This window comes from Manis javanica, chromosome 1, assembly GCF_040802235.1.
Source record: "Manis javanica isolate MJ-LG chromosome 1, MJ_LKY, whole genome shotgun sequence".
NCBI classification, from domain to species: domain Eukaryota; kingdom Metazoa; phylum Chordata; class Mammalia; order Pholidota; family Manidae; genus Manis; species Manis javanica.
The window spans coordinates 90,753,195-90,765,627 of record NC_133156.1 but is presented as its reverse complement, the minus strand read 5'-3'; the positions used below and the strand labels follow the sequence as shown (position 1 = coordinate 90,765,627).

Genomic DNA, 12,433 nt, shown 5'->3' with positions numbered 1-12,433 from the left:
AATCCCTATTCTGCAAATTGATTAATTTATAATGATCTGTCTTTACCTTCTGATTCTTTCTGCTGATATAACCATCCCCCTACTGAGTTAATCTAGGATGTTATTTCAAATATAATAAAAAAAATCAGGTTTATTTCAGATATGACATGGATTTCAACAAATTTCTATCTGATGATCTGTACAGTCTTCTCAAGATATTCTGGGAAACATTATCTACCCTTTCATGACCACCTGGGGCATAATGGGTATAGGATACCCCCCTCCCTGGCATAACTTACCATCTAATCATAAGTAGCCTTAATACTGCCTACTAGTGATGTATGTAAGATGAGAAATATCTATTCAAGTCCTTTATCCATTGTTGTTTTTTAATTATTATGAATTCTTTATATATTCTAGATACTAACTCCTTATCAGACATATGACTTGAAAATATTTTCTCCCATTGTGTGGGTTGCCTCTTCACACTATTGATGGTGTCATATGATGCACAGTTTTTAAATTTGATCCAGTCTAAATTACCTATTTGTTCTTCTGTTGCTCGCCTTTGCATGTTGTATCTAAGAATCCTTTGACAAATCCAATGTCAAGAAGCTTTTGCCAATGTTTTCTTCTACTAGTTTTATACTTTGAGCACTTACATTTAAGTCTTTGATCCATTTTGACTTATTTCATATATCTGGTATCAGGCAGGGGGTCTAAATTTATTCTCTAGCATGTGGATATCCAGTTTTCCAGTACCATTTGTTGAAAAGAAAAGCCTTTTTCCATTGAATGGTCTTGCACCCTTGTTGAAAATCAGTTGGCCATATCTGTGAGGGTTTATTTCTGGACTCTCACATATATATGCCTTAATTTATGCCAATGCTATACTGCTTTAATTATTTAGCTTTATATTAAGTTTCAAATCACAAAGTGTGAGAATTTCAACTCTGTTCTTCTCTTTCAAGACTGTTTTGCCTATTCAGGGTCCATATGAACATTAGGATAGACTTCTCTATTTTTTGCAAAGACATCACTGGAATTCTTATAGGAATTAGACTGAAAATATAAATCAATTTGGGAATACTGATATCATAACAATATCAAATCTTCCAATCCACAAACACAGGATGTCTTCTTTAACTTCTTTCAGCAATATTTTACAGTTTTCAAGGTATAAGCCTTTTGCCTCCTTGGTCAGATTTATTCCAAGGTATTCTATTCTTTTTGATGCTAATGTAAATGGGACTATTTTCTTAATTTCCTTTCTATATTGTTCATTGTTAGCACACAGATGCAACTAATTTTTAATGTGTTGATTCTTAAGATAATTTTACTTCTTCCTTTCTAATCTGGATGCCTTTTATTTCTTTTTCTTGACTAATTACTCTGGATAAAACTTCCAATATTATGTTGAATTGAAGCAACAAAGCAGGCATCTTTGTTTTGTTCCTGGTTGTAAAGGAAAGCTCCAGTCTTTCACCACTGAATGTGGTGTTAGTTAGCTTTAATATGCTGAGGTAGTTTCTTTCTAGTCTTACTCTGCTGAGTATTTTATCATGAAGGTGTTGAATTTTGTCAAATACTTTTTCTGTCTTGAGAAAATCATGTGTTTTTCCCCCTTCATGCTGTTAATGTGATATAATACAATGAATGATTTTCATACATTGTTCCTGTTCTTTTTTAAGTATTGGATAATAACCTAGATAGAAAAATCCACATTTAATTATTTAAACTCAAGAAGTAAAAGAGGAGAAATTGTGCCTAATTTCTTAAAATTATAAATGGCTTCATTTTTCACAGCAATAAAGATGATTTCTTTCAAAAAGTCCAAAATTTTAAATTTATAAATACTGGTTAATTTATAGGTAACAACAATTTTTTTTAAGTTTAACAAATAATGTCCTACAGAGTTTCAATCCAACTACAACTCTTAATGACTAGCACCAAGAGTAAATGAACCAACCCTTGATTTATATCCCAGAAAGTACACTGGAGCAAAACTGACAAAAAACCCATCAGCAGAGTTCTGGAGCCATTATATCACTAGTAAAAACTCGGGCTTGCTTACCAGGAACTGGTCCTGATGTATATCAACATGGCAGAAAAGTCTTGGCCTTTTAAACAATTTCCAACCCATGAACAAAAAAGAAAAGATGCTAACATCAGTCAAACATTGAATCCTTTAAGGTACACACACAACTAAAGCATTTGTTGAAGTGAGAAAGAGAGTGAAGGATGGTCAGTGTTTAGAAAGATTTAGACCAAGATGTTGTTTATAATCTTCAACTGAAGTGAGTAAGAATTAGCATGTAATTAGTTTCTTCTTCTTACATGGAATTTTGCAATTTTTTCTATCACAATGATGTACCATTTATAATTGGTTTAATATATCTTTAAAAAAATATTTAACCAAAATATCCAAAACTTTGAAATTACTCAATCTTTTTAGGGTCAGTAATATCCAACCAAATACTCCATAACATGTAGGACCATGAAATAATACCTATCAGGAATTTGTGGAAATAATACATTCCAGAAATAATACAGAACTAGGGATTTTAAGAACCCTATCACAGAAAGGTCCAGATTTGCTCATTATCCCGTAACTACAGAGAAGTGAACTAATGTGAAAAAGACCTTCAACCTAACACTAAAAGAAAATGTACCAAAGATTTCAATATACCAAAGTATTCCATTCCTCCCAGGACTCTGATTAATTGATCAGTATTTTAGTTAAAAAAACATATTACAAGTTCACTACATGAAATAATACATTTCAAATTATTCTTAGTTCAACACATTTCACCAAGCCAAGATAAAACATGGACGGTGCTATAAACATTAGACACAAATTTTTAGGAAATATCAAGAAGAATAATGTATGTGTGTTTCAACTTGAGTCCTGCTGTGTCATAAGTGACCATAAGATTTTGAAATTGGTAGCTTCTCTCCCCTAAGGATGCTCTGGCATACATGAGACTTTATTTAACATATGAAACATTGGAAACATTACCCCATTATTCTAAAAAAGTCTCAGATATTACCAAAGAAACATAATAAAATGAACTGTGACTATCATTATGGTTTCTCACTGGTAGATATTACTGACAAGATTCTCTGTTGAATCACAGGACTATTGACTGTGAAAGATGGTCAAATGTACACTGCCAGCATTTTGATTTATTTTAAAAAGTAATGTAGTACAACAATTATATAACATTTAAAGTTTGACAGATTAAAATTTAGAAATCTTAAAGGTTGTTAACTACAAAATAAAGACCTTGAAACTACAGGTGATCCTTGAATAATGTGAAGGTTAAGGGTGCCAACCTCCTGTGCACTTGAAAATCTGCATTAACTTTTGACTTCCCAAAAACTTAACTTCTGATAGCCTTCTATTGAATGGAGGCCTTACTGATAATACAAACAAGTCGATTAACACATTTTGTGTGTTACATGTATTGCAGAGCAATCCTGATAATTAACTTATAAATGATCTATTATTTTAAAAATTCTGTAAGGACATTAAAACTGTCAGCTATAAATGCATACGGAAACAAAAAACAAAAAACTTAATATGTATTAAGTACACTATAATTTAGAATATTAGAAACATTGCGAATTAACTTATCAAGAGTAGTTTGAACAAGCTTGCCTTATTCTCACCATTTAACTTAAAATACTGAGCAACCGTCTTTTCTATACCTTGGTAAATTACTAAACTTCTTTTCAGGTCTGCGTCTTCTTCCAACTTATTATTCTTGCAACTTCAGTGTTGTGATTTATCCTCTAGGGTTCCTTTGATGTGAAGTTTTGGGGCAGTATCACTTCCTCTGGAATATTTTCACCACAACCATTTTCCTCATTTGTGCCCAAAAGCTAACCTTCAGCTATATATGTATTTAGAGTCTCTTGAAAAGTAGCAGTGTCACTATTTCCACAGTCAGCTATTTCTCTCTAATGCCATTTACATTCTGCTTTTCATTTTCTGTGTTACCAATTTTCATTTCTTTGCTGCATTTTCATCTCTGTTGACCAAATTTCTATTTCCATTATCCATTTTTATAAAATGTTAAGTGGAATTCTCACTGAGAAACAAGGAGGGAGAAGAAACACATGCTTTGCTGTCTGCATGAATTGAATAATATACAGTGACCAATCACTAAGAGTTTGAAAGTAGTGGTATGCCTGGTCACTAATCATCATGCACATTTGTTATCTGCATAGTGAGTTGTGGACTAAGAGAGATGAACTTTGTATATCATTCAATTACTATGTTAATACACAACAGCAACTGCAATTTAAACCATAGTGTTGGAGAAGTGGCGTTATTTAACTAAACCATATTAAATTACATTTGTGTGTATGAAAGTCATGCAAAGAAAGAGCTACCTGTCCAGAAATGCTAATACAGCATAACATTAGGAATTGAAAAATTTACAGAAGAATCTTCAACATTTCCCCTACACTACAAAGTCACATAAATCTGAATGCAAGAATCAAGTAATTTAGAGGTGTTCTACAGAAATAATGAGTCCTTAACTTTCATATGTTGGATTTTTGTAACAACTAACCTTTGAACAAGATATATTGATACCCTAATATCATCTTTTGTAAATGGGATTTGGACTTTAATATATCAAGAAAAGAAAAGAGATTTCAAACTCTTATATGTTGACACTGTTGGCTAGAAATCCATACTGTTTCAGTTGTGTTGTCTGTCACCTTATTACAATAGAGTTTATTTGTGCAACTATGCAAATTTAGTACATTTTGACATTATTATATAAAAATGTGTGGGAAATAAAGTCAGCAGTAATGGTGATAAAAAAACGTAGTAGTTATGAGGTAACAACTTTTCCTGCCTGTGATGATTCCTAATATAATATATGGTAATCAACCAACAACCTATCTTAAGGCAGGCCAAACAGTCCTAACCGCTATGTTCCCAGTGCGTGAGGGTAACCACTATCTTGGAGAAAAACAGGATCAAGAAATTCCTTGAGTTTAAGTTTATCTTAGAGAATTATCAAGTGGATGACTGGATGGTGACATTATGTCTCTGAGACTGCATGTCAAGCCTGTGCATACACACCACCCCCCATAGCCCTTTGCCCCATTCTTGAAAGACTTAAAAGGCAAAACCTAAGCCCTTAAGTGCACCACATCTCTGAGGTTGCCTGCACTCCCTGCTCTTTAAATGTGTACTTTTTGCCTTAAATAAAGACTTCTCATTGCTCAATTTACTGAGTTTTGCCTCTGCACTCTTCCAGTGGTAAGCAGCTTTGTTACTTTGCTATTTCATTCTATTTTTCAGACTTAAGCACAAGTTTTCACTCTCTATGTCCTACTTCAGAAAAGTAGGGAAGGGCTACTGAGGTCTCTGATTTGGGATTACAAGTTCCTGTTACCTGGGTGACCCAGACAGGACTGCAGCTGTATGATCATGCTCTTTAATCTCCCTTCTTTGCCTTTGTGAAGTTCTCAGAACATAAACTCACTCCATCCAGTGCTCTGAGGCTCCCCCAAAAACTGGGGTGGAGGTGTTTAGTTCCCATGCCATAAAGATTCAAGCAGACACTGGACAAAGGTGACACTGGCTTCAGGGGTTGGCAAGGCATTTGCCCTATGCTGAGCAGTCCAATGAAGTTCCCTCTCCTCTCCTAGTTCTTCCTTGCTCTCTGTTGCCTCCAAGGATCTGCCATTCACTGCTACTCTATCCTTAATGAATTTCTTCCTGAACTACACTCATCCAAACTAATGGATAATTCTTTTTCATTCAGGGTCAAACCCTCCACAGTCCAGGTTGAGGTTTCACATACTCCATTAGGAGAGACCTCCCCAGATACATCTGCACAGCAACAATAATAAGAAAGACAGGAGAGGTGGAGCCAAGATGGCGGCATGAGTAGAGCAGTGGAAATCTCCTCCCAAAACAACATATATTTTTGAAAATACAACAAATACAACTCTCCCTAAAAGAGATACCAGAAGACACAGGACAACAGCCAGACTACATCCACACCTGCGAGAACCCAGCACCTCGCGAAGGGGTTAAGATACAAGCCCCAGCCCAGTGGGACCCGAGAGCCCCTTCACCCCAGCTTCTGGTGGGAGGAGAGGCGTTGGAGCGGAAAGGGAGAGGGAGCCCAGGACTGCTAAACAGCCAGCCCTAGCCATCCGCACCGGAGTGCAGACACACAGTGCGTGCGTCAGGTGCTGGAAACTAGGGAAACAGGACAGTAAGACCCGTGAGTGGGTCCCCGCTGCCGGCGCCCTGGAGACAAAGAAAAGCGAGTGCTTTTTGAAAGTCTTAAAGGTTCCAGGACACTTAGCCTAGAAGCTAGGAACCCCAGGGAACTCTGGGCACCCTAACCCCCTGTGCAGCAGGGCGGCTTGGAAGCCCCTCACAGAGATAAAAAGCCTCCCGGCTGTTTCTCCTCCCACGTGGCTCTGCCATATCAGAACAGCAGCGTGAGGCAGGCCACGCCCACAGCAACTGCAGAGCTAAACTCCATAGCGACCAGGCAAGAATCAGAGGCCCCGTCTGCACGCAGCTGCCCAGCACTAGCCACTAGAGGTCGCTGTTTTCCCAGGAGAGGAAGGCCACAAACCAACAAGAAGGGACGTTCTCCAAGCCATCACTCGCCACACCTCCGCAAACTATCTCTCTTGCCATGAAAAGGCAAAATCTGAGACAGACAAAAATCACAAAGTCAACACCTGAGAAGGAGATAGACCTAACCAGTCTTCCTGAAAAAAAATTCAAAATAAAAATCATAAACATGGTGATGGAGATGCAGAGAAATATATAAAAGCTACGCGATGATGTATGGAGGGAGATTACAGAAGTGAAACAATCTCTGGAAGCACTTATAAGCAGAATGGATAAGATGCAAGAGGCCACAGATGGAATAGAAACCAGAGAACAGGAACGCACAGAAGCTGACGCAGAGAGAGATAAATGCATATCCAGGAATGAAACAATATTAAGAGAACTGTGTGACCAATCCAAAAGGAACAACATCCGCATTACAGGGGTACCAGAAGAAGAGAGAAAAAAAGGGGTAGAAAGTGTCTTTGAAGAAATAATTGCTGAGAACTTCCCCAAACTGGGGGAGGAAATAGTTGCTCAGACTACGGAGGCACACAGAACTCCCGAGAGACGGGACCCAAAGAGGACAACACCAGGACACATAATAATTAAAATGGCAAAGATCAAGGACAAGGACAGAGTATTAAAGGCAGCCAGAGAGAAAAAAAAAGGTCACCTACAAAGGAAAACCCATCAGGCTATCAAGAGACATCTCAAAAGAAACCTTACAGGCCAGAAGAGAATGGCATGATATTTTTAATGCAATGAAACAGAAGGGCCTTGAACCAAGGATACAGTATCCAGCACGATTATCATTTAAATATGAAGGAGGGATTAAACAATTCCTAGACAAGCAAAAGTTGAGGGAATTTGCCTCCCACAAACCACCTCTACAGGGTATTTTAGAGGGACGGCTCTAGATGGGAGCCCTCCTAAAAAGAGCACATAACAGAACACCAAACATATGAAGAATGGAGGAGGAGGAATAAAAAGGGAGAGAAATAATCATCAGGCTGCATTTATAAAGCTCAATAAGTGAGTTAAGTTAAACAGTAAGGTAGTAAAGAAGCTAACCTTGAACCTTTGGTAACCACGAACCTAAAGCCTGCAATGGCAATAAGTACGTATCTTTCAATAATCACCCTAAAAGTAAATGGACTGAATGCACCAATCAAAAGACACAGAGTAAGAGAATGGATAAAAAGGTAAGACCCATCTATATGCTGCTTACAAGAGAGTCACCTCAAACCCAAAGACATGCACAGATTAAAAGTCAAGTCAAGAGATGGAAAAAGATATTTCATGCAAACAATAGGGAGAAAAAAGCAGGTGTTGCAATACTGGTATCAGACAAAATAGACTTCAAAACAAAGAAAGTAACAAGAGATAAAGAAGGATACTACATAATGATAAAGGGCTCAGTCCAACAAGAGTATATAACCATTATAAACATATACGCACTCAATACAGGAGCACCAACATATGTGAAACAATTACTAACAGAATTAAAGGAGGATATAGAATGCAATGCATTCATTTTGGGAGACTTTAACACACCACTCATTCCAAGGGACACATCCACCAGACAGAAAATAACTAAGGACACAGAGGCACTAAACAACACACTAGAACAGATAGACCTAACAGACATCTACAGAACTCTACATCCAAAAGCAACAGGATACACATTCTTCTCAGGTGCACATGGAACATTCTCCAGAATAGACCACATACTAGACCACAAAAAGAGCCTCAGTAAATTCCAAAAGACTGAAATCCTACCAACCAACTTTTCAGACCACAAAGGTATAAAACTAGAAATAAACGGTACAAAGAAAGCAAAAAGGCCCACAAACACATGGAGGCTTAAGAACATGCTTCTAAATAATCAATGGATCAACAACCAAATTAAAATGGAGAACCAGCAACATATGGAAACAAATGACAACAACAACACAAAGCCCCAACTTTGGTAGGATGCAGCAAAAGCAGTTTTAAGAGGAAAGTATACAGCAATCCAGGCATATTTAAAGAAGGAAGAATAATCCCAAATGAATAGTCTGATGTCACAATTATCGAAATTGGAAAAAGAAGAACAAATGAGGCCAAAGGTCAGCAGATGGAGGGACATAATAAAGATCAGAGAAGAAATAAATAAAATTGGGAAAAACAAAACAACAGAAAAAATCAATGAAACCAAGAGCTGGTCCTTCGAGAAAAATAAACAAAATAGGTAAGCCTCTAGCCAGACTTACTAGGAGAAAAAGAGAACCAACACATATCAACAGAATCAGAAATGAGAAAGTAAACATCATGATGGACCCCACAGAAATACAAAGAATTATTAGAGACTACTATGAAAACCTATATGCTAACAAGCTGGAAAACCTGTAAGAAATGGACTTCTTAGAAAAATACAACCTTCCAAGACTGAACAAGAAAGAAACACGAAATCTAAACAAACCCATTACAAGGAAAGAAATTGAAGCAGTAATCAAAAAACTACCCAGGAACAAAACCCCTGGGCCAGATGGATTTACCTTGGAATTTTATCAGACATACAGAGAAGACATAATAACCATTGTCCTTAAAGTTTTTCAAAAAATAGAAGAGAAGGGAATACTCCCAAACTCATTCTATGAAGCCAACATCACCCTAATACCAAAACCTGGCAAAGACCCCACCAAAAAAGAAAATTACAGACCAATATCCCTGATGAACGTAGAAGCAAAAATACTCAACAAAATATTAGCAAACTGAAAGTAAAAATCACGACAGACCCCACAGAAATACAAAGAATTATTAGAGAATACTATGAAAACCTATATGCTAACAAGCTGGAAAACCTAAGAGAAATGGACAACTTCCTAGAAAAATACAACCTTCCAAGACTGACCCAGAAAGAAACATAAAATATAGAAAGACCAATTACCAGCAACAAAATTGAAGCAGTAATCAAAAAACTACCCAAGAACAAAACCCCCAGGCCAGATGAATTTACTTTGGAATTTTATCAGACATACAGAGAATACATAATACCCATTCTCCTTAACATTTTCCAAAAAATAGAAGAGGAGGGAATACTCCCAGACTCATTCTATGAAGCCAACATCACCCTAATAACAAAACCAGGCAGACTCCACCAAAAAAGAAAACTACAGAACAATCTCCCTGATAAAACATAGATGCAAAAATACTCAACAAAATATTAGCAAACCGAATTCAAAAATACATCAAGAGGATCATACACCATGACCAAGTTCATCCCAGGGATGCAAGGATGGTACAACATTCAAAAATCCATCAACATCATCCACCACATCAACAAAAAGAAAGACAAAAACCACATGATCATCTCCATAGATGCTGAAAAAACATTCGACAAAATTCAACATCCATTCATGATAAAAACTCTCAAAAAAATGAGCACAGAGGGCAAGTATCTCAACATAATAAAGGCCATATATGATAAACCCACAGCTAACATCATACTGAACAGCAAGAGGCTGAAAGCTTTTCCTCTGAGGTTGGGAACAAGACAGAGATGCCCACTCTCCCCACTGTTATTCAATGTAGTACTGGAGGTCCTAGCAACAGCAATCAGACAAAACAAAGAAATACAAGGAATCCAGATTGGTAAAGAAGTCAAACTGTCACTATTTGCAGATGACATGATACTGGACATAAAAAACCCTAAAGACTCCACTTCAAAACTACTAGAACTAATATCAGAATTCAGCAAAGTTGCAGGATACAAAATTAACATACAGAAATCTGTGGCTTTCCTATACACTAACAATGAACTAATAGAAAGAGAAATCAGGAAAACAATTGCATTCACAATAGCATCAAAAAGAATAAAATACCTAGGAATAAACCTAACCAAGGAAGTGAAAGACCTATACCTTAAAAACTATAAGACACTCTTAAGAGAAATTACAGAGGTCACTAACAAATGGAAACTCATCCCATGCTCCTGGCTAGGAAGAATTAATATCGTCAAAATGGCCATCCTGCCCAAAGCAATATACAGATTTGATGCAATCCCTATCAAATTACCAACAGCATTCTTCAGTGAATTGGAACAAATAGTTCAAAAATTCATATGGAACCACCAAAGACCCTGAATAGCAAAAGCAATCCTGAGAAGGAAGAATAAAGTGGGGGGGGGATTACTCCCCAGTAATCAAGACAATTTGGTATTGGCACAAGAACAGAGCCACAGACCAATGGAACAGAATACAGACTCCAAACATTAACCCAAACATATATGGCCAATTAATATTTGATAAAGGAGCCATGGACATACAATGGGGAAATGACAGTCTCTTCAACAGTTGGTGCTGGCAAAACTGGACAGCCACATGTAAGAGAATGAAACTGGAACACTGTCTAACCCCATACACAAAAGTAAATTCGAAACGGATGAAAGACCTGAATGTAAGTCATGAAACCATAAAACTATTAGAAAAAACACAGGCAAAAATCTCAAGGACATAAATATGAGTGACTTCTTCATGAACATATCTCCCTGGGCAAGGGAAACAAAAGCAAAAATGAACAAGTGGGACTATATCAAGCTAAAAAGCTTCTGTACAGCAAAGGACACCATCAATAGAACAAAAAGGTATCCTACAGTATGGGAGGATATATTCATAAATGAACGACCAGATAAGGGGTTGACATCCAAAATATATAAAGAGCTCATACACCTCAAGGAACAAAAAGCAAATAATCCAATTAAGAAATGGGCAGAGGAGCTGAAAAGACAGTTCTCTAAAGAAGAAATTCAGATGGCCAACAGACACATGAAAAGATGCTCCACATCGCTCGTCATCAGAGAATTGCAAATTAAAACCACAATAAGATATCACCTCACACCAATAAGGATCACCATCATCGAAAAGACAAACAACCACAAATGTTGGCGAGGTTGTGGAGAAAGGGGAACCCTCCTACACTGCTGGTGGGAATGTAAATTGGTTCAACCATTGTGGAAAGCAGTATGGAGGTTCCTCAAAATGCTCAAAATAGAAATACCATTTGACCCGGGAATTCCACTTCTAGGAATTTATCCTAAGAATGCAGGATCCCAGATTCAAAAAGACATATGCACCCCTATGTTTATCACAGCACTATTTACAATAGCCAAGATATGGAAGCAACCTAAATGTCCATCAGTAGATGAATGGATAAAGATGTGGTACATAAACACAATGGAATGTTACTCAGCCTTAAGAAAAAAACAGATCCTACCATTTGCATCAACACAGATGGAGCTACAGGGTATTATGCTCAGTGAAATAAGCCAGGCAGAGAAAGACAAGTACCAAAAGATTTCACTCATATGTGGAGTATAAGAGCAAAGGAAAACTGAAGGGACAAAGCAGCAGCAGAATCACAGAACCCAAGAATGGACTAACAGTTACCCAAGGAAAGGGACTTGGGAGGATGGGTGGGAAGGGAGGGACAAGGGTGTGGATAAAGAAAGGGGGCATTACGATTAGCATGTATAGTGTGTGTGGGGCACAGGGAGGGCTGTACAACACAGAGAAGACAAGTAGTGATTTTACAGCATCTTACTACGCTGATGAACAGTGACTGTGAAGGGGTATGTGGGGGTGACTTGGTGAAGGGAGGAGCCTAGTAAACATAATGTTCTTCATATAATTGTAGATTAATGATACCAAAATAAAAATAATAAAAAAATAAAATAAAATAAAAAAAGAAAGACAGGTTTTGTGAATTTAACTCCACTTAGACGAAAGCAAAACTCTTTAGGATTTGACAATCACTGAATTAAGTAAGCTTTTTCACTATGAATGTAAAAAAATCAAATGAAAAACTGAGCAA

The 12,433-nt window shown here is 37.1% G+C and overlaps 1 protein-coding gene across 5 annotated transcripts in view; it reads right to left on the bottom strand.

Moving 5' to 3' along the window:
* AP3B1 (adaptor related protein complex 3 subunit beta 1) overlaps positions 1-12,433 on the bottom strand; it is a 273,969-nt gene that overhangs the window by 224,258 nt on the left and 37,278 nt on the right. Inside the window, exon 1 of one of the 5 annotated variants that reach the window (XM_073234807.1) lies at positions 2,054-2,137. The exons of the other annotated variants lie outside the window; for them this stretch is intronic. Coding sequence (XP_073090908.1) covers positions 2,054-2,122 — 69 coding nt within the window. The 5' untranslated portion in view covers positions 2,123-2,137. Of the gene's footprint in view, positions 1-2,053; positions 2,138-12,433 lie in introns of those variants that run through there. 5 annotated transcript variants of the gene reach the window in all.